The sequence below is a fragment of the Dermacentor albipictus genome, chromosome 2 (genome assembly GCF_038994185.2).
Source record: "Dermacentor albipictus isolate Rhodes 1998 colony chromosome 2, USDA_Dalb.pri_finalv2, whole genome shotgun sequence".
NCBI classification, from domain to species: Eukaryota; Metazoa; Arthropoda; class Arachnida; order Ixodida; family Ixodidae; genus Dermacentor; species Dermacentor albipictus.
In genome coordinates, this window is record NC_091822.1 from 202,142,780 (window position 1) to 202,166,729 (window position 23,950).

Below are 23,950 nucleotides of genomic sequence, written 5' to 3' on the forward strand. Positions count from 1 at the left end.
CCCTTCTTTACCTACCATATTATTCTCTTCGAGGGAACCCTCATGGATGTCAACTATAGCTGGCCTGTTCAAAGTGTTAGCTGTAGATATAATAAATGCTTTCCGAGTGTACATGTGGTTGTCGTCTATTGTTTCCTCGAGCTTGTGCCAGACTGCGGTTGATGGGCAGGCATGTGTCAACTGTGGGGCTCGGTGGGCCGAGGCATATCACTGTTGGCATCCCTCCCTTATCCCGACAACCTTGGTTACTTTATGTCATGCAAATTCTTACTGCACTGCTCCTACACACTATGGGGGCTGACACTGCTCTGTGCTGATAAAAATTTTTTGCCTCTTGATAAAAACAGAGACCAGTGGGACAGTAATTCCAATTTCAGTGTAGGTGAAGTGATGCCTATATGGATGAGGATCAGAAATGCTCTGAGACGTGTTTGTAGCCACAGCATAAAATGCAGCCATGGAGGTTTCAGGGGCACACCTTTATGGCCTGCCGTAGCTATCACTGCCACCCTATTCCCATAAGATCTTCATCTGCCCTCTCGAGCGTGTGTGTGGCGTGAAGTGTGGAAGTGTTAAAAATGTACTATACTGCATTTGCTTTAGAGGCGATGACCACTCCACTGTCATATCCAAGGCTCGTTGAGCTGGGTCAATCCAAGTTTGTGTCATTTCAAGTGTGCACTAGATCTAGTAGACTGTTATATGTACTGAGCGCACTGGAGAATGGCTGCCATGGTAGCTCAATTGGTAGAGCATTAAATTATGGGTGTGGAAATCCCGAATAGTAGATTTCAAATCGAGTATTGAGTTGAATCGAATCAAGAAAAAAGGCGAATATTGAATATCAGAAAATTGAGCACAAACATTCATGCTCCTAAATTTTGTGCAAAATAGACAGTACTGCACATGCTCAGGAGGCTAATAACATTACATAACAAGAATATTGCTAGCTATCAGTAACTTGGGTACCTATGAATCAAGATGCATAGTATGCTCTACTCTTATTAGAGGGGTCACCAAATTAATATGCCAGCACTGATAACAGTTCGTATGCAAAGGTCTAGAAAATATTTTTTATTGATTGAATGCCTGTCAAATAGAACTGTGTGTTTTTTTTACCTCTGAAGCTGAAGAAATAGCAAAGTTGTCTTAAATATTGATGCAGTTTTTAGTGTAATAGTGGGCCATACTGTGCTTAATGGCAATCCTCTATTACTTTCGAAGAACTGCTTTCCAGCTTTCCTCGAGGAAACGGAGTGCTTTTTCATTCTTATGGGAGGTGGCTTCTGTGGGTTATTGTCAGCTGGTTAAGGTCAGTCTGTGCAACAGACAAAAGCAGGGGATGCGCATCACACCACTCAGCAGTGCTCCGCACGGTGCTTAGTAAATAATATAATAAACACAAACATACCTCTGCCGCATGCCATTTTCACGTTTCCGTCGTTAAACACATGGCATGCACGCAACGGTAATGTTAATCTCCCTTTATGTTCGAATGTGTACGGCGAAAGATTAATTCAATTCTCTGGTGTTAAGCTGTGGAACAATTTGCCTCTTGAAATAAAACTCGCAAGAAATTTTGACATTACATGCAAATGCCACTTCTTATCTTGTCAAGCACATTCTTGAGTTCTGTTTTTGTCTTGTTTGTTTTTAGCACAGTTCTGTGATTATATATAGTATTTACCACCTATGTATGATACTTTCGCTGTTTTGTTTTTAAAAGACTGCTAACTAGTATCGCAATACATTTTTCGTATTGGACCCATCACTAGCCGCTTTAGGCTGTGGAACCAAATATCTTTGTATGCACTTTTCATATTATTGTGTAATAAAATTCCGTTTTGATTTGATCTGATTATGGCACCGATGGTAAAGAGTTCTCAAATTCTTCAATCAGAAAGCCCATGGCAAGTTTGAGTGACGTCCCCTCCCCCCTTTTCTTCCACGTCCCTCTGCTGTCTGTGTAAATGCATCTGCAGCCGAGGGTCAGTGTGCTGTGACGTGATATTTTCGAGCCCACCACGTAAATCTAAACCTAGTCTTGTGATGGGTCACTCTAAGCTACGAAAAGAGACTCTTGCACACCTATGAATGGCGTGTGGAACGAGGGGCTACCGTACATTATTTTGCGATGATGGCAGCCATGAACATGCAGTTGCTTCCGTTAGCAAGATGATTTATTGGCTTTCTGAGGGTCGTGCAACCGCTTTGAGATTTGAGATTTGGTTGATTTGGTAACTATAAATTTAGTCACTGACACCCAACAATGCAGCTCAAATTACTCCTAACAGGCTAGACAGTGTGGCCAATCGTGAGGATATGACAAAGATTCATCGCCAGCAGATTTGATTACGAGCCTTAGTCGCAAGATCACGCGTATGGGTTAGATTGATGGGCATTGAAGCGGCATTCATGTCCAGCCGGCAACTACCGCAAGCATGCGTGCAAGTTTGTCTGTATGCTCGCATGTGGGTCAAAGCTCCAAACTCCACAAATCTGTGTATGTGAACACTCAACTCTCATATTAGATGCGATCAGCATGCCTTCCGGTAGCTAATTGGCCTGATCTTTACACATGCTTTCGTGCTTTCAACATGTGCTGTGCTTGTTGTTCCTTCTGTTCACATAGTGTTAATTGTTTAGATCGATCAGGTTGACCTGGTTGAACCTTGTACTGATAAAGATTGTGTGTCGTGGGAACGCTGCATGCGCCAAGGCCCCAACAATGGTCAGGTGATTACCGGAGGTACTGATATTAGAGAAATCGAATATTAGATATTCTATTTGCGAATCGAATTATTCACATATTCTCTAGTCGATTCAAAATAAAAAATTCAGGTATTCACGCACCCTTACATTAATCTCATTTACATGCATATCGTACCTCTCCCTGCATACACCTCTCCTCACCATTCTTCCCTCAGCAAACATCACCTTTCTCCTTGTGACATCACTGCATCGACGCTTCACAGCATGCATCTGCCTGAATTGGTGTTTGTATTTCAGGATAGCCTGTGAGCAGTATAATATATAAACACAAACATTGCATGACATCAAAATTGTGACCTGTGCAGTGCATAGACATAACTTTGCATGACCTTACATGTTGCATAAAGTGAATAAACATTACAATTATTTGTATAGTATTTACGTCAGCACATTATTAAAGGTTCGCTTTTGATAGATTGCAACTTATGCATTGGATATGCTTAAATTGTTATGTCTGCTATCCTCAGATCAGTCTCTGGACACTTGGTCAGCTGGTTGAGAGCACTGGCTACGTAGTGGAGCCATACCACAAGTATCCCACTCTTCTCGATGTGCTGCTGAACTTCCTCAAGACAGAGCAGTCCAGTAGCATTCGGAGAGAAGTGAGTGCACCCTTGTATGTGCTTTTTGCCTGTGCCGGGTGGAACCTACATGCTGTTTGAATGGTCATGACAGTGTGGTGGATGATCATACCAGTGCGTAGCTCTTACTAAGTGTCCTTGGATGCCACATGGAAAAAAAAATTATTTACCTAACTGGAACAGCTTTGTGGGGTTCTTGGCACATCTTCAGCACAAAGAACTGCTGTGCCAACAAGCATCACCCAAGGGCACATGGCATAATTTTGTCCATGTACTCTTGTGCCTTTGCAGTGGTTTCTTGTGCTTATGTGGGGAGGTGATAAAAAAAAAGGGGGGGGTGTAGCCTGTCCTCTTGTGCAACAATTCACTGCTAGTGGGATTTCCAGCACACCATAGCTAAGCTTGTGCTTTAAGCACTGGGGAAGCTGACTCTCATATACCAAGGAACTTAGAGTTGTACTTGCAGCCGTGTTTCTGCTTGAAGCTCAGGCCATAACAGTTTTGGTTGAACTAAATATGTGGTATATTAGCTTGCGGAATTTCACTAAAAGCTACCATGCTCAGTACTTGGCAAAGGCTGTGTATATCTTTTAACTTGATGATGTGCCCTTATTGCTTTAAACTTGGAATGAGGTTTTAATCAACAATGATGCTCATGACAAGTCAGATTATGTTGCCTAGAACATCTTTCATTTGCTAGTGGCTCTAGCTTACTTGCATGTCTGTTTATTGCACAATGTGTCATCCTCATGATTAAGTGTTTCTACATTTTTCATCTTTGAAGGCAATAGAAATGCATAGTGTCGTGCTAGCAGGAGAGCTTTGATTTTGTTTCCCATTTAGTCAAGTTACACGTGCCATGTCTAGAAATCAGCAAACCTATGGTCCTGGGCTCAGCCACGAGATGCCATAGCTGCTGAGCAACTGTGGCAAGGGAAATAGACTGGGTGTATTTGAACCAAGATCTCTCACCATTTACTGTTTGCAAAAATGAAGGTGATTGTGGGCATGACAAATCTCCTGGGGTCGTATTCTGAAACCATCTACTTCGGCGATACTACGAAGCGATACTATCGCCTGGATAGTTCACGATCAGGTGCATGCCAATTGGTTGTTTTAGCAAAATCAGATGAGCTACATCGTCCAATGTTGCTCAACCAGCCAATCAAACTATCGCCGAGGCGATAGTATCGCCAAAGTGAAACGTTTCAGAATACGGCCCCTGATAGGCACTTACTCCTCTAGTCAGCTTCCGTTAATTCGACCCCAATGGGGCCGATGAAATTGATCAATTTTGGCAGGTTGAACTAGAAAAGATGCAGAAAAAACCTCACAACACAGTAGATTCATTTGGCAGTATTTGCTTGAATTTAACACGCCTTTGAATAAAATGCGTGCCAACTTTCTATATTTGCAAAGTAGAAAACTAACATCGAAATGACTTAAAGCTTCTAACCAAAGTATAAATCTAATGTAGACCGATTGTTTTTTTAATGGTGGCTGATTTCCTTAAAGGGAAGCTGAAGAGGTGTTAAAATTGGAAGGGTTACGATGGTTTTGAAGGCCGCCACAGTATAATTCAACTCCTGAAGTTATTTTCTCTATTGTGCACTTAGCAGTGCTGCAATCACCATTCAAATTTTCATTGAAGCTCTGCCCCCCCTCACGCACTGAGTGTAGCGGCGAAAGATAGGGCGTGAGGATGACGTCAATACAAAGGTCACATGAGCACTCTATTTGAATCACACACACCGCTGACACCCGAGATGACGTTATGATTGTCTTTGTTAGAGCCCATCTCCCACTGATGCTGCCGCTTGTTTTTGTTAAATAAAGCGAGTAGCAGTGATTTCTGCCCTGATAAACTATGATTTGCCTATTCGGGGGGTGAAAAACTAGTAATTCACTGAAAGCTCATTTTTTTAAAAAGGGCTTCAATTGCCCTTTAAGTCTGCTTTTCCACACGAGTATCTTCGTTGCAATAAAGTCATGTTATGTGGCAAATCATAGGAATGCCACAAAGGCAGTTTTGGTTTGATATCTGATTGCTCCACGCAGGCAATTTGCTGCCCAATTTCCTTCGAAAATAAAATGTGCCCATTAGACCTTGTAATCACATACCATAGTCCGACATTGTGAGCTACCGTTATTGCTTGAAAATCTTCCTAGGTCGTTGAAAATAGGCAATTTTGATGGGAAGCGACTTGTGTTCAACACATTCTGTCTCCCCTAAGCTTCACCGAGACAGACGAAGTTCGGATTATCCGGTGAATGCCAATTTTAAGATCGAAAAAATTTATGCTCACTTAAGCATTCTTACATGATTTGAATGCAAAAGCATTATAAGTTCTCTAATCAGTTGGTTACGTCCATGATACGTGACATCATACGTTGTCACATATCCTTCACAACTCAACCTTAATCCACCTTGCTCTAAATTGTACCTTAATTTACTTTAGTTCACCTTCATTCACTTCACCTTAATTCACTTTGCTCCACCTTTAAAGGGCAACTCCGGCATTTTTTAACCATATTAGGATATTGTCATTTTAAAATGGCATCGACAGTCCTGTCACCGGTAGGATGGTTCAATTTTCTTTGAAATTCATCAATAATTTTACATAACCGATAAATGAGATACTGAAACAGAAACTGGTAGCTGCTTCATGTGACGTCATGATGACTCGATGACGTCGGGTCCTACACTACCGTAATGTAAACAGGCAGAAAGCATGCTAAACATGCAGTACATATGGCGCTAACGCCAAACGAACCAAGCTGATTATGTCTCCTGGCGACACAAAGCCTTTACAGATTTTTTGAACTAGACAGTGACGATTCTGGCGACTATTTCACTGGCGGTGGCAGCGTAGTCTGTGACATCACAAACACAGGGAGGCCAGTAAAAAGTCATGAGTCAGGAACACAGCCAGTCTTTAAAATTCACTTTCAGGAAAACTAAATGACTTGCAGCCATATTGCTTGGCACAAATAATCAGAGTACAAAAGAGAATGTATATTCAAAATTTTATTAAGATCAGTGGACATTGAAAAAACGCTGGAGTTGCCCTGTAAGTCTGTATAACATATGACAACACGCTGATGATGTCACTGATGATGATGATCTTTGTTACCACTCTTGGACAACGCCAGCTTTCCTGCCTCATGGCACATATAATGCTTTCACAATAATAATGAACGTTTGAGCCTACAGAAATACATGGGCGCGAGCCAGCATCTTCGGTCGGGATCGAATTAATGAAAGTCTACTTTATTCGAACATTTCCAGGGTGTCTTCTAACCAGGAAAACTGGGAATTCTCAGGGATTTGGAATAGTCTGAAAATACTCAGGGAAAACTTGGGGAATATGTGCTTCTGTCAGGGAAAACTTGCTGTGATTTTATTAAAGGTGATGAAAGTTGCAATAATGCTGGCTCGAGTAACAGAAAGGAATCGTAAGGAATCGTCTTTGATGCCATGTCGCCGGCTGGAGGAGTTGCCAGTGTGCAGTCAATGACCGACTTTCCAGACACCCGATAATTCGGACAGCTCCGCGGCACCACCCATAGAGTCAATGTATAAGAATTATTGAATAATTTCGGACACAAGAGCCCTTCGCCATCTGATTTTCCGGACTTTTTGCTGTGACCGCAGGTCCGAAACGGCATTAATCAAAGCTACCACTGCCGCCGCTTTGATTACCTCGCCTCTGTGGAAAATGCTAGGCCTAGCTGCTTCAACGTTCGCTATTAAGATTCTGGCTGTTTGCCGCCGTGTTTCCATTGAAAAAATTTACCGCTGTAAGCAATGGCCCTGATTCCGTCATTGTAGTCCTTGCGATTGGCTTCGAAGATCGTAAAGCACGGCGCGTTGCATAATGCCGGTTCCCGAAAGTCAGCTTCGCCTCAATACATAAATGTTACGCGGTGAAGCATACACGAAAGTATTACGGTGAAGCATAACAAGAGTGCGAAGGGGCAATTGTCACAGGACACAGTACGTATTCCTTAATTATACACACGTGCACCCACCATCTCTTGTCACACTACGAGCGCCGATATGCCTAATAAGTTTACTGGCATGTCTTCAGAGCTTTTCCGGATCTGCCTGTGGCGATTTAAGCCCTTAAAAGCTGTAAAAGACATGCATTCCTTTTTTAGAACTGCTCGATTTTCGGGTCGTTTTCGCAGCCCGTGTGGAGTCCAAAAATCAGATCTTGACTGTACAACTGACCAAGAGGATGCTTCAAATGGTCTGTGGGGCAAACGCGTGGTGGAAGGAAGGCAAGAACAAAAAGGACCTACACATTGAGGAATGAACAGGAAAGGAAAGCGTGCCGCCGCTTCTTTGAAGGCGCTTGGGCTCAAAGAAACGAAATGTTGGCTGATGCCGATGCCGAGATGCAGGTGTCTCATCCAAGCCAAAATAAATTCTTAATAAACACTAAGGCGTTGTGCATGGTCTGAGAGTATGTCAGGACAGTTGAGGTTGACTACCAAGCTGTTGAGAGAGGATCTCACCAAAGTTTAGGCCTCATACCAATGAGCTTGCTATCAATTGATTGAAATAGCTCATGTCCCCTGCAGTCACGGCATGCACATTTGTGGATGCAACCTATTTTTGGCATTTCTCTGCAGTGGTAGCAAGGAATAGAGCACGAACATTAAGCTTTGGGTAAATTGAACATTCCGATAACCTAAATTACTTCTGTTTTACTTCTCATATGTATCATTACAGATTACCACTTTGGTAAAGGCACTGCCATGATTTATGTGATGTTTGACATGGGGCTTGTCGGTAGCAACCTCGAAATACATATATTTTTTTTCTCTCTTGAAATGCTTGAGGCCAATGATTAACTTATGCATGTAATTTGAGCAGGGTATTTAATCCTTTTTATGAGGAAACGTAGCATGACTGACTTTACAATATTGAAATATTTAGTTACTTTGTAATTATGATGACTCATCATAAAATGCTAAGTCATTCTACAACTTTAATTTGCTTTCAGTGGAATCTCAAACACCATCTATGTTTCACACGTGTATTGACAGTAGATCATGATTCGTGACTGAAGGGGATGTTCGAAAATACTTGTTTCTGTATGCAGCTCCTTTTTATTCGTATTTGGGAATGTTCAACTTGATTTGCAATGATTTTCACCATTTTTTTTAAAGGAAGATATTTTATTTGCTGTGCATTTTACTAACCCTCCCTTCGGATTCTTTTTTTTAATAAAAGAAATCTTACTCCTTACTATTAAAGCTGGATTAAGTCGTGTTGCTCTTTTTTTTATTTTTAACATGCTTACTAGAGAGTGACAGCATTGGGTGACATGCTGTCAGCTTGTCTTGACATTAAACAGAAGTCTGTGTCACTATGAGAATTTTGCAAAGGCACTCAGGGAATTCGGAAATGTCACCATAGTAGACACCCTGGTTCCAATCTGTTGTTGTGATTAACACCCTGAATGGCTTTAGACTGCATTCATGCATCCTTTAAGTTATGTAATTAACAATGGTTAAAGATACTTTAAATTGTGTCGGACTCTAAATTTGTTCAGTTCACTTCCTTTTTGCATTCTCTCTCTCTTTTAATTAAAAAAAACTGCATCTTTGTCACCAAACACTTCATTACATGCCGTAAAATATAAAAAAGCACTCATTTCTTTTAATAGAGACGATCTCAAACCCACTGTTTCTTTAAGGAAAGTGCTACCTATTGTGGGGGAAATTATAATAAACGAAAAATTGTAGTGCCAATACAGTCACCGATCGATAATTTGGACCTGATTGGCACCACCAAATGATCTGAATAATCAAAAGTTGGAAATACTAGATTCGCCAAAAAAAAAGTCACTTTATTTCACAAGTGACCAAAAAAAGGGTGCCAAATTCTCAGCTTGTCTCTTTGGGGATACCTTCAATTTCACATCACCAGTGCAAGATGCATCGGCGTCTGCAAGTGTCAGCATTCTTGGCACAGTGCCAAGTACACTATCATATCACAGTGCAAAAATGCTGCCACTCATTGATGTGTCTGATGCTAGTCATGCAAAATATTCTGAAAATAAAAGTACCATCAAAAGTGAGGCCCTAAAATTATGGCCCAAGTTTGTTGATGCACTGCTGCACGCATATATGGTTGCCTTTGGCCTAGACATTCCGTAGGTGCAATTTTCCAGCAATTCCTTTTGTGCTATTCTTTTTCACACTTTTCGTGCTTCATTAGTTGTCAGAGGGATGCTCTGCACACATTGTCAGTGGGATCGGCTGGCCATGAACGGTAGATGATAAGAGTGGCACAGAATCAAGCAGAAGGCATTGCTGCACTGTATTCTTATCAGCAACTGCTAGATCTACTAAGCTTCGGTAGTTTCGGTTTCAAGGAAGCACCTGTGACATGGCCGACTACCATGCAGGTGACATATCAAGACGAAAACATCGCTATTTCAGCTCAACTCGGTGGCCAAATTAGCACACACTCATGCAGTCAGAGTCAGAATTATCACATGGTGCACTGTAAGGTGTCTGAAATTTTATCATCCTTGTACATATGTCTATAGGGGCTAGGGTTGGTGCCGCAGAGCTATCTGAATAATCAAGCCTGTCCAAATTATCCGTATCCGAATTATTGGTCGGCAACTGTAGCATTATTTGGGAACTTTACTCACATCATGGGTGGCACTCCTTTGTCAGACCTGGCCCTTGTGCCATTAAACGCCACATCATCATATCATATCACTCACTTTGCAACTCAAGTTGTCTACTAGCTTCGGCGGCTAGGCATGTGCTGGCTGCTGACTTGCCAAGCACACAACATGGGCCATTGGGTATATGTGGCTGAATACCCAACTTGCTACTGGCCTAGTAGATAACTTGGTTCACTGGGTATGTCCCACTGGGTATGTGACCCAATAAACAACTTTGCCCATTCATGGATGGATGGATGTTATGAGCGTCCCCTTTAGAACGGGGCGGTGGGTTGCGCCACCAAGCTCTTGCTACTATACTGCCTAATATTCTACCTAGGTTAAACAATGAAAAAAGACGCAAAAAACCACTATGAACTACCACGCCCAAATTTTCTGATCCCCTATTGCAAACTGTGCTTTTGTACGTCTCCGTCTTTTGTCGTTTCCCTACTTTTCTTCCACCAATCCTCCAGTCGCCTCTTACTAATGTCTATTGTGGACCTGTTTGCTTTACCACTGCTCCCGCTGAACCCAAGGGTTTCAAGGAGGCCAGTGGTGCCTAAATCGACCGCTGGGTAGACGTCTTCACCTTCTAATAAAACATGCTCCATAGTTTCCCTAGCTTTACCACAGCAGGCACATGCTTCTTCTTCCTTCTTATATCTCGCTTTATAGGTGCGTGTTCTAAGGCATCCCGATCTCGCTTCGAAAAGTAATGAGCTTTCCTTTGAGTTATCATAAATGGTTTCTTTCCTGATTTCGTTTTTTCCTCTTAAGTAGTTACTCATGGCAGGTTTATTTTCCATTGCCGCCACCCATGAGATTAATTCAGCTTCTCTGACTTTCCGCTTGACCTTTGCTGTTGTGTTGTCCACCCTACAGGCCGCATACTTGCTGGTAAGCTTCCTAGTTCTTTTCCTCCACTGTGAATCAATGTTTTTCCTGTACAGATACCTGAACACTCTCCCAGCCCATTTACTTTCTTCCATGTTCCTCAGCTGTTCTTCATACTCAATTTTACTGCGAGCTTCCCTCACTTCAAAACTAGTCCAGCCCATATCACCCTGCACAGCTTCATTTGTAGTCTTCCCATGAGCGCCCAATGCGAGGCGACCCACTGACCTTTGGTTCCCGTCGAGTCCTGATTGTACCCCTGATTTATAGCAAACAACCGCATTTCCAAAAGTAAGTCCTGGAACCATTACACCTTTCCACATACCTCGGAGGACCCTCGTACCTATTGTATCCCCATAGCGCTCTGTGCTTCATTATGGCTGCATTTCTCTTCCCCTTTACTGTTATGGTTTTTTCCTGTGTTTCCATATATCCATTGCGTTCGTTTATCCATATACCAAGGTATTTATATTCTGTTACCCGAGGTATTTCTTGGCCCTGTATCTCCACTGTCTGTTCAGTGTTTTCATTGAATACCATAACACCTGATTTTCTCACACTAAACTTCAAACCTAAATCGTTGCCTTCCTGTCCACAGATATTAGCCAGACGTTGCAAATCACTTCGCTTGTTAGCTAGCAACACAATGTCGTCCGCATAAAATAAACCTGGGAGTTGCTGCTCTATTACTGTACCCGCCTGTTTGTATGAGAGATTAAACCCGATATTACTTCTTTCTAGCGCCCTCTCCATCCTAACCATGTACATCATAAACAACAGCGAGGATAAAGGGCACCCCTGCCTCAGTCCCTTGTTGATATGAACTTTCTCCTCGTTCCTCATCCCTTCCCATTCAACGCAAACGGTATTTTCTAAGTAAATCTCTCTCAAAAGCTGTATACAATCGTTACCTAAGCCTTCCCCTTCCAGGATATCCCACAAAATGTTGCGGTCCACGTTGTCGTAGGCTTTTGTAATGTCTAAAAAGGCCACATACAACGGTCTGCTTTCTGCTTTTGATATTTCAATACACTGAGTAAGAACAAACAAGTTGTCATCCAAACGCCTACCTATTCTGAAGCCATTCTGAAGCTCTCCCAAAATGCCATTATTCTCTGTCCATGCTTGAAGCTTTAATTTGATTGCTTGCATTGCTAGCCTGTATATTACCGATGTAATGGTGAACGGTCTATACGAGTGAATTCTGTCTTTCTCCCCCTTTCCTTTATAAATTAAATTCATTCTACTTTGTCGCCAACTGTCTGGTATTCGTCTATCTTTTAAAGTTCTTTCCACTGCTTTCACCAGAGCTTCCTTACTTTTTGGTCCTAGTTCATTTATCAGCCTAACGGGAACCTCGTCTAGCCCTGTGGCTGTACGCTTAGGAATTTTCTCTTCCGCTTTCTTCCAGTTTAATTATGTCAGCACCAGCTGCTTTTCTCCTTGGGTCTCTTTCATGCTCTTTTTTTTCAACAAGTATAACCTCGTCATTGCTTTGGAAAGACTCGGCTGTTGCTTTTCGGATGTAATTTATTGCCGCTTCTCCTTCGAGTCTGTTTTCATCTTCGTCTAGGATATGTTGTTGTATTGTTGTTGACTTCCTGCCTAATAATTTTATGTGGTTCCAAAATATTCTAGGTGCGGCCTTCTGTTTCTCATGTATTTCTGACAACCAACGTTCACTTTCACCTTTTAATTTTGCTTGCACCAGTATTTGAACCATAGACTTTTTCTCCCGGTATATTTCCCATTTACTGGTTACTTCATCCTGTGGCAACTGCGCCTTCTTTGCCTGCCTGTGCTCTCGAGATGCTTTCTGTCGTTCGGCGATTGCTTCTCATATCTCCTTGTTCCACCAGCTTTTCGGTTTCTTTTTTCCTTTCCAACAAATGTGTTGGTTCTCTTTCCGTATTTCTGTCTTTATTACACTTATAAGCTCACGATATTCCCACTCTTTACTTGGCCATTTGCCAAGTCCTTCCTCGACTCTAGTGACTGTATTTGCTATTTGTTCAGCGTTCAAATTTGGACTGGCCATTTTGCTCTCCTTGCTCTCTTTCCCAACTACATATCCCATTTTCAATATGATGCGTTTATGGTCACTCCCTATGCTGTCAAACCCTTCCTCATCGATGACCATTTCTCTCAACTTATCATGAATTCCTTCTGTCATCAGACAGTAATCAATGGTTGATTGCCAGTTTCCCACTTCCCACGTGATCTGTCCTTCACACTTAGGCCCTGTATTCACGATGACGAGGTTATTTTGTTCACAAAGGTCCAGCATTGACTTCCCGTTATTGTCGGTATAGCCATCTAAATCCTGTATGTGGGCATTCATGTCACCTAATAGGACAATTTCAGCACCCACTCCCGAAACCCTTAATATCAGCGCTTATGCATTCCACTAACTTTTTATTCTTCTCTGTGCAATTTTTTCCGGTCCACAAATACGTAACGCCCAGCCAAGTTTCTTTCCCACTCATTGTACCTGATAACCAAAGATGCTCTTGACATTGTGAATTTACTCTTTTCCATTTGGCTCCCTGATGGATGAGCGTTCCGACTCCCCCTCCCTTTCTTTCCGACTTAGTTCTGTTGCACCCTTCCCAAACATAATTGTCAATAACTGGTGGCTCTTCTGAGTCTCTAAGGTGTGTTTCTGCAACCGCATACACCCATATTTGGGGTCCCATATTTGGGGTCGCCCCCTGGTGCTGGGGGCCAGGACCACCAAGGAAGAGTGGGACCGAGCTCTATGCAGCTTGGACCTTGAAGCACAGCTCTGGGCTGTCCATCGGGCCCGAAACGCATCAGAGGGGTATGGCCTCTCTGTCCTGACATGGGAACGGCCTCCACTGCGCACTAATCGCGCGCACCAACAGACCACAAGAAAGTTATTCATCCATCCATCCATCCATTCGTGCCCATTCTTAGCCAATAGTCCTTGAGCTGGATAACCTAACACAGTGGACATTACTCTCATGAGAAATCAAAGTGCATACTGTACTAACTTTAAAAAATAATTTTTTTTTTAAGTAAAAACCTTATGACATACGAGGGTTGATCCAAAAATAAGCTACCCATCAATTTTAGAAATAGACAACATTGTTTATTCTCGCTCATCATTGGAAAGATGAAACTTTGCTCTATTTTTCTACATAATCACCATCTTTTTCTACGCATTCTTATAGACAGTGTTCCAATTTCTGTGTCCCAATGTCGTAGAATGCCGCCAATCCATTGAGGAAGCGTTTCACCTCTTGTTTGACTTCATCGTCGCTCCAGAAGCGTTGGCCACTCAAATGTTGTTTTAACTTGGTGGACAAGTGATAATCACCAGGCGTGAGGTGTGGACTCTGTGGTAGCTGGGGCATGACAGTCCACCCAAAGTTTGTCAGAAGTTCCTAGGTTTGACGGGAGATGTGAGGCCGGGCATTGTCGTGGAGCAGCATTACACTGGCTGCCAGTCATCCTCGCCAGCAGTTCTGGATAGCTGACCTGAGTTTTCTTAGTGTTGCACAATAATTGTCTGAATTGATTGTTGTCCCGCGTTTCATGAAATTGATCAGCAGAAGGAGTTTGTTTGAACTTCTTTGCTACTGGTGACTCTGGGTGACACCACTGTTTAGATTTTTGTTTCATTTTGGGAGTGAAATGAAACATCCACGTTTCATCTCCTGTAACAATGGAGTCCAACAATCCTTCCTTATCTTCTTGACACTTTTGAAAAAACTGGCGAGCACAGTCAAGGCATTTCTTCTTGTGGTCTGATCTCAATAGCCGTGGTGCCCATCGAGCGCAACACTTGTGATACCCCAATTTTTCAGTCAAAGCTCTTTTCACTGTACTTTAAGAACTCCCAGGAATCTGAGCAACAAGTTCACGGACGGTGATTCTCCTGTTTTTGAGCACTTCGCGTTGGACCATCTCAATAACTGCTCTGAAACTAATGGACTTCCACTTGGTTCTTCATCGTGGACTTTTTTCCGACTGGCACTGAACTCCCTACACCACTTTCGGACGTGTTCAACGGACATACACTTGTCGCCATACACCTCTGTCAACTGACAATGAGTATCCACGGGTGGAGTTCCTTTAGCATGCAAAAAGCTAATTACGGAATGAATGTCGCACTTGGCGGGATCAACAATGGGAACCTCCATATCGGACCGCTGCTGAACCAAGATTGAGCGGCACAGCGAAGCGCGGCCGGGGGGAATCGATAGTGGGGGAACAGTCGTGCGCAGCAGTGTTGCCGGATTTTGCCTCGCGCCTTCCCATGTGGGTGGAGCTCTTTGGGAACCTTATTTCTGGATCAATCCCTGTATATTGCAATTTTAGAGTTGTAGATCGTGTGATTGCTAAGCGATATATATACACTTAGAGCAAATACTGAGGATGGCACGAGTTTCGTGATATTCTCCGTCAAACTTGCAAAAAAATGCACTGTCGTACCAGTTACTTCTTAAGAAAACGTTGGTATATGCATTGAAGTTCTACAGTAACTGAGACGCCAATGTATTTTTGTCACCAACTTCTGTAATTACTATCTGGAAACTGGTCTTTCTCAAAATTTGTTCCAAGTAGATATGCCTTGCAAACTCACCAGATACATTTAGTAAATCTCAATAGTAACTAATTAAAACTATAATTAGTTTGTGTTAATTAATGATCATTCATTTAGATTCCTTGTGCAAGTGATGTCTGCCTCTGACATTAAAATTAAATTAGAGAGTTTTATGGGCCAAAACTACTTTCTGATTATGAAACACGGCATAGTGGAGGACTCCGGAAATTTTGACCACCTGGGGGTTCTTTAACACACACCTAAAGCTGAGAACACGGGGCCTCTAACATGAAGAACAAATAATTTAGGAGATGCAACTCTGCTCCTTCCCGGAGATGCAACTCTCCTCCTCATAATGTGAGGCAGAAGCGTGATGGCGGACGCCGTGACAGCACCGCCTACCAAACGGCAACGAAACTAATTCACGTAATGGTATGTCGAGGCGATGCAGCGGATCCATCCAACGCGAGGAGTGCGGGGCACGCTCTTGTTGTTTGCTCACGTGTGGCTGCTTGATGCCAGAGTGCTGCCGTTGCATTAGGAAGCTATAGCTTGAATACACTAGCAGAACGTGATGCCTATCACTAAATGAGATGGCAGCTGTTAGAAGATGCTCTTGCTAAGCTGGCCGGAGCATCATGAGAGAAGGACTGACCGAACGCGATCATTTCACAAAGCTCTCCACAATCGCTAGGGCAATTTGCTCAAATTTTTTTTACCTGCATGCTAGGGCAGAAGCTTTCATTGTGGGAAAATGGCGTACAGTATGCTCTTATGACACACACACAGACACCCACACACACACACAAAAAGTGTAAACCCGCCGTGGTTGTTTAGTGGCTATGCTGTTGGGCTGCGCTAAGCACGAGGTCGCGGGATTGAATCCCAACCACGGCGGCCGCATATTGATGGGGGCGAAATGCAAAAACACTTGTGTACTTAGATTTAGGCGCACATTAAAGAACTCCAGGTGATCCAAATTTCCAGAGTCCCCCACTACGGCTTGCCTCATAATCATAAAAGTGGTTTTGGCACATAAAAAACACATAATTTAATTTTTAACAAAGGTGTAACTTGGCTGCAGTGGAGAGCTTATGCACAAATGACTCGAAGGTTCAGACGTGCAAGCCTCCTTCGCAATCAAGCTCACCTAAATGTCCACAGCATTTTTGGAGTTTGTGACTGTCATCAATGACAACTTCTGACTTGTTACAAGTAATGGCGACCTTCACTCATTTGGCGCTGATTTCACCGGTAATATTAAAGATCTTCTGGCCTGGCTCTTGGTTTCTTTGCAAGTCAAGTCGAAGCTTTGGAAACACGCAAGATACCATCGCAGGGAGCAACGAAAGACTTTTTTAGCTGGTCAAGGATGACTGCGCCTCCAACCTCAGCATAATATTTACGCCTGCTGACCATTCCACTGGGAAAATACTATTCACAGACGTAGTCACTTATTGTCACTTCTCAATCCTCTCTTCCAATAGCTCTCGCCCACTCTTGCAGGTGTTCAGGGTCACTTGTAGCTTTGAAAGTTCAAACGTTTTTCGCGCAGGACTTATATCCACTGTTACAGTTTGGGAGGAAGCATCGGCACCCCATTGTCATCTATTAGTGAACACTTACATCGTAGAGTAGCAGTAGGGGAACATCAGGACTTACGAAGTGATAATTCTGACTGCTCGAAGTGAGTGGCAGACACTGCTCTGCTCTGCTGTTCCATCTGTCCATGTCTGCCCAAACGTGCTACAGAAATATAATTAAATTTTGTTTCCCCACTCAGCAGCTATGTCTAACATACTCGAAACATGACCGTTGTTTCAATCTGTGGTGACACATCGACTCAGACTCCTGATCGTCAATTGTAGAAGCCTTAGAAACAAAGTTGATCATTTTAATTTACTATTAAATTCTGTTAAGCCCGCAGTAGTATTAGGAACTGAATCATGGCTCGATTCTACGGTCCTCGATAGAGAAATATTCCCTCTTGGTTATCACAGTTTTAGGTGGGACCGTGAATCAAGGGGAGGAGGCATATTTATTCTTGTAAGATCTGACTTGCCCTGTATTCGAGTTGATTCTGATTTGCAATGTGAATCTGTATTTTGCAAGTTGTGGGCCGAAAATGGTAAAAGTTTTCTCATTGGATCTTATTAGCGAACCCCTGGTGCTTCTTATTATGAGGTTGCACAAATGACTACTTTTCTTGAGACAGTTCAAAGGGATCGCATTATATTGGGAGGAGATTTTAATCTTCCCAGTATAGATTAGGGATCTGGCAATATGCTTACGCGTACTGCCACAGCAGTTTATATACAGCTTTCTTTTAGTTTGTGCACGAAAATATGCTCCATCAGTTCGTAAGAGGCCCTACGTGTAACGATAGTACTGGTAATGTACTTGATCTGTTGTGTTGTGATGCACCAAGCACTGTATCAAATGTGCGTGTTTTGCCTGGTATAAGCAATCATAATGTTATTCTAGCCGACACTATCTTTCGAAATGTGTGTGTATCAAAAAAACCTCCTAGAACTTAGTATGCATATACAGTGAAAGCTCGTTAATTCGAACTTCAATAATTCGAATTTATGAATAATTCGAACTGTACGATTTGGTCCGGCCAAGCTCCACAGAAGTCTATGTATAAAAAAGTCCGTTAATTCGAACGCGAGAAGGTTCCCTCACGGATAATTCGAACTACGCTCGCCTGGCACACGGCCAGAGAAGCGCGCCTACTGCCTACACACAAGGCTGTATTGCCTCCGAAACGGAGAGAACGGCGAGAGAAGGCAAAATCGGAAAAAAATCTAACCGACGCAGGGTCAGCCAGAAGGCAGCGGCCGCTGCCGCCTCTCCGTTCTACGTAACCTCCGAGACTTCTTACCCGTTGCGAATCTCGGAGGCTTTGCAAATCTTGTACAGCTGCTAATGTTGTGCGGAGATGGCACGGCAAGCTCCAAAACAAAGCGAATCAAGTACGTCGCAGCTGCGCTTGCAATCAAGAACCAACGAATCAGGGCCTTCGCCACTTTCACATGTTCAGCGTCTTTGTCTCGGCAGTATTCATCGGTTGTGCACCTCTATTTTCAGCTTAGGAGGTATCGACCGTCGCGATTCATTGAGATGGTGTTAAGCCTCGGCTAACGTTCGTTTCGGTGGACATCGGTGGTGTGGCACAGTCGGACCCAGAGCTTCGACTTGAAGATGGCGTGTGCCCGCGGCACACACCATCACTTTTTGACACGCCAAATTTCTGACATGCCCTACTGCTTCCAAATCGCAGTGTACTGTTGCCCTCCTTCACTTTCGTTAGTTCGAACTTTCGTTAATTCGAACTGAAGCGGCTTCCCCTTGCGGTTCGAATTAACGAGCTTTTACTGTAATAGGGCTTAGTGCTTGAATCTTATTTTCCTACTTTTGACACATTGGCCGATGAATTAAATGTGGAAGAGTTATGGGGGATACTTAAAAACAAGCTTTTCAAAGTGCAAGATAACTTTATTCCCCTTCGAACCTTGTCTTTTAAACGTGCAAAAGATAAACCATGGTTTCACTCTCAACGCCGTTCCTTGTTACAAAAAATTTGAAGAATCTATCGGCAGATTAAAACTAAGAAATGGGATAGTCGTCACATACAGTTAGTTGAGTTAAAATGTAGCTTGAGAGAGCTGGCTGGATTTGCTAAATGCACATACTTTGCGAACTTGGAGCAGATATTAGTGGACGATCCTAAGGAATGTCAAAAATATGTTAAGAGAAGGATGACACTTCTGTTCCACCCTTGCACTGGTCCGACAGAATTGTTAATGATGACTCAAGTAAGATCGAAATTTTTGTTAATTACTTTTCATCAGTATTTCAGTCTACTCATTCAAACATTAGTGGGGTTAATAGTGTTGATTTTCTAGTTGAAGCTGACAAAATGTCTGAGGTTGTGTTTAGTGTGATGTGCATCGAGCAATTATTACAGCGTTTGAAACCAACAAAAGCGTGTGGTCTGGATGATATCCCTGCTTCATTCCTTATAAATCGCTCTGGCATTTTATGTTTGTACTTGTGTCGCTTATTTCAAGATTCCTTAAATAAGCACATTGTTCCTGGTGATTGGAAAATAGCCCGAGTTGTGCCAATTCATAAGAGTGCACAGAGGGACAGAGTTGAGAATTACAGACCAGTATCCTTAACTAGCATGGTATGTATAGTTATGGAACATGTGATTTATAGCTGCATCATGTCTCATCTTGACAATAATAACCTTCTTCGTCCTAGCCAGCATGGGTTTCAGCAAGGTTTTTCGGCAAGGTTATGGTTTTTCGTGTACGACTCAACTGGTTGCATTCACTCATGAGCTAGTCTTAGCAGTTGACAAGAAACAAATTGTTGACTGTATATTTCTGGATTTCAAAAAAAGCTTTTGACGTCGTTACACATAGTCTACTGATTGCTAAACTTCGAGGTTACAAATTGGTTGACAAAGTTATCGCATGGATTGCCGAGTATCTTCGCTCAAGACAGAGGTTTGTGGCTCTTAACAGATGTTCCTCTGAATATGTTCCTGTGACTTGTGGTTGTGGTGTACCTGAGAGATCAGTTTTAGGTCCACTTTTATTTTTGTTGTTCATTACTGACATCACTTTGGGCATTACATCATCATTTAGAATGTTTGCAGATGACTGTATAGTATATAGGGTCATCAACAGCGAATCTGACCAACAAGCACTACAACATGTTTTGGATTTGATTGCCACATGGTGGAAAAAAATGGAAAATGTCACTGAATGGGAAAAAGAGTGTCCACGTCACCTTTACCAGGAAGCGCTCATACGACAGCAATCATTACACTATAAATAATGCTACTCTTGAACAAGTGACAGAATATAAATACTTAGGTGTATTTTTTTCTGCTTATCCAAGGTGGAACAGACATGTTGCTCATGTTAGGAATAAGGCTGTCGGAGCATTGGGTTTCTTGAAACGTAACTTCAGTAGTTTGCCGCAGAAACTTAGGGAGCAACTGTATTTCACACATGTCCGCAGTACATTGGAGTATGCGCGTGTTTGCTGGGATCCGTATACTACAGAACTTGTAGATAAACTAGAAAAGGTGCACAACAGGGCAGTTCGCTTTGTCCTTGGCAATTATGACAGGATGCTTAGCATGACAGAAAGCAATAAAGCATTAAATTGGCACCTTCTTGAACACCATCGTCGAAATCTCAGATTAAAAGTTCTTCATAACATATACTACTCTAAAACGGGGATAGCTAGAGAATTGTATTTTCAGCCACCCACATATGTTTCTAAAAGGGGAGATCACAAATTAAAAATATGTCAGATTCCTTTTAAAAAGGACACTTTCCGCTACTCTTTCTTTGTTCGTACTATAAGAGATTGGAATACTCTACCACCTGACACTGTCTGTATTTGTTCAAATGATGATTTCTTCCACGCTTTGTGAATGTAATTTTGAGTGCTTGTTTATATGGGTTGTACTCTCCCTGCTGTAATGCCTGAATGGCGAAGCAGGTACCCAATAAATAAAATATAGATAAACAGGCATTTCTTATGGTGCATGTTAATACATGAGGACAAATTCTCATCTTTCATTATGTCAACAAATTTGTAAAGCTCCAAGTGCAGTCTTGTATACTCGCCTAGCTATGATTAGAGGTCATCTGCTCTTTGAAGTGTGCTGGTTTCTTCCTCTCATTGCCGCATAAAAAACATGTGATCCTAAATATAAATCTTGAAAAAAAATATCTGTACTGAAATGAGCTACAGATCCTTTATGCCTTGAGTGCAAGTGGCCAGTAAAAGACGATGCTGGATGCCGTCAGAGACCACGGCTGCAGGCGCTCTGCTCCAACTGTAAGGGGTGGTGTGCCTCCATTCGCCAATGCACGATAGCACGTCTGAAACTGCATGTCTCCTCCCCACCCAGTGTGAGATTATCTTGACTCACGCTGGTGCCAACCTATAGTTTCGCCTCCTGTTCTTTCCCCGTGGCCTCTGAGTATAGTATATTGTATCGGTATATTAGTAGTATTGGTATATTAAAGCAGTAGTGCCCCATCCACAATAAACAACTCCATGTTCAGCATTGTAGCCTGATGGAGAGCCATTGCAACGAAGTTGCAGCCAGGATACTAGAGCTACTGTAGTGTTTCAACTGAGCTGCAGTGATTATTAGATATACTGTGTCACGGTCAATTTCGCATTGTGGTTGGCAGTGAGATTGCTACTTCATGTGTCTGTGGTGGCAGTATGGTATGTCGCTCACTACATTGCTTTAATTTTGATCGCATGAATGTCAACATTCATCGTAAGGTGTTTTGTGCCAAAACGTTATAAATAATGCTGTCATCATTGTTGTCGTTGTCAGTTTGCCAAAGTATTTTAAAAAATTGGTGTGTGTTTGGAACATCTGTTTCTTTTGTAGAAAAAGATACATTTAAAAAGGTAATATGCTAAGATGTAAAAAAAATAACATTTCCACAGCTATCATGCACAAGGCAAAAACACTTTATTATTCTGATCTACCTCTGCACTTTTCCTTAAACTTCTGTAGGCTATTCGAGTGCTGGGACTGCTCGGGGCACTGGAACCATTCAAGCACAAGCTAAACATGGGGATGATTGATGACTTCAGCGATTCAGGAGCAGTTGTTAGCATCAGTGTGGTCCCACCCGAAAGTCAAGGTTGGTGAATCACTTGCCCAACTGCAAGTGATTGCATGTGCAAGCTGTCCTGTCAGCTTCTTTGATGCACAATATTCAATGATAAATCCAAAGTAATCTGCTTTGTAGGAAGTGCACTGTCAGTGCAAGATTAAAATGAGTTAAGATTACTTAGGTCAAATTTTTATGTATCCACATTTACCAGTGTATTTGACCCTGCAAGGTTGAAGCTTGATGTTGAGATTTTGGGCCACAGCACATCTTCATCTTCAAATGCATCTTCTTATCAAAGTGCTTCTAGATTATAATTAGAGTCTAGATTAGGAAAAAAAGTATACACGACATGCTTAGTTCTAAAGACCTTTGGCATAGAGCTTCTTGTGTTGGTCTTAAGTGTTTTCACAACAGTCGATCCCGGATGTACTGAACTGTAAGGGGATTGCAAAATAATTCGATATATGGAGTATTCAAAATGCAAAAAATACGCCTACCTGAACCTTATTTAACATCTCCGCATGTCTTGCAGTTTCCCAAGATCGTAAAAAGCTGGAATTCACCGATTTGGTTCTCCAAGGGCGTGTTGAATGCACAAAAGTTTACTCATTTTCTGCACATGATCTTTGATATACTGATTGCAATGCTAACCATAAAAGCTGGTATTGCTCAGATACAGTGTGCTTCAAGTGCGTGGAAGTGCTTGTTGCTCAATTTTATTCAGGAGAAGGTAGAAATGAACAGAAGCAAATCAGCCTATATGTATATGCATTTCGCCATCATCAGTACACTTGTGCTGTCGACTTCATATGTGGCACCCCAAAATTGATCAACTTACCCTGCAGGTTGAATTAAACAAGGTGCAGAAAATACGCAAAAACAAATAGCTGATTCATTTAGCAGTATTTTCCAGATTCTTACTCGCCCCTGAATCAAATGTGCACCCACTTTCTATATGTCCAAAGTAGAAAACTAATGCAGAAATGACATTAAAGCTCCTAAACAAAGTAGAAATCTAGCGTGCATCCAATTTTTTAGCAAGAAAAATGTGTTGCTTAATATGTGTCATACAACACAGGCAGTTTTCTAAATTCAGCATCGCTGCATTATGTTTTAAAATCAACTCCGCAGCCATATTGCTATGATATGCCGTAAAGTATGCAGACGCCGCCCAGTAGGTTTTGGCATTGTCCAATTGCACCACGCAGCCAATTTTTCGCCCAATTTTTCTGAAAAAGAAAGAAAGAACAAAAGTAAAAGGCACGTGTTAGTGTCAGGTAAAACCAGGCAATCAGACATTGTGAGCTACAGTTATTACTTGCAAATCTTGAAAGGCAGTGTGCAAATGGGTGCTTTCAATGGAATATGACATATATGTTCAGAGCATTTACTGCCCCCTAATCTTTGCTGAGAGACGCTACCACTAAAGTGGTTGCTCTCGGGGTGACCACAGGGGTCAGGCACATGCGTGCTGACCGGTCAAGTTCAAATCAACTAGCGAAAGCCAATTTTAGGATCGAAATAATGAAAGTTTGGGCCCATCGAAATGCATGGACGCTGGCCAGGGCCTTCAGCTAAGACGTTTGGCTATGATCAAACAAGCAAAAATTGAATTAACCAGAGTGAAATTAAAGGTAGTCTTCTGCACTGTGAATCACGCTTGAACAAACCTGGCCATGTATCCAAAGAGTATGCCATTTAAGGGCCAATCTGGCTGATTGTTTCACATTGGCAACTAGTCAACCAGGTAATTTTGTCGGGTTTCAG

The 23,950-nt window shown here is 42.3% G+C and overlaps 1 protein-coding gene across 3 annotated transcripts in view; it reads left to right on the plus strand.

The window, feature by feature from the left end:
- Window positions 1-23,950, plus strand: part of mTor (serine/threonine-protein kinase Tor) — a 504,957-nt gene that overhangs the window by 230,323 nt on the left and 250,684 nt on the right. For all 3 annotated transcript variants that reach the window (XM_065435416.1, XM_065435418.1, XM_065435417.2), the window contains 2 exons: window positions 3,240-3,374; window positions 22,081-22,210. In XM_065435416.1, the coding sequence (XP_065291488.1) occupies window positions 3,240-3,374; window positions 22,081-22,210 (265 nt within the window). The remainder of the gene's footprint in view (window positions 1-3,239; window positions 3,375-22,080; window positions 22,211-23,950) is intronic.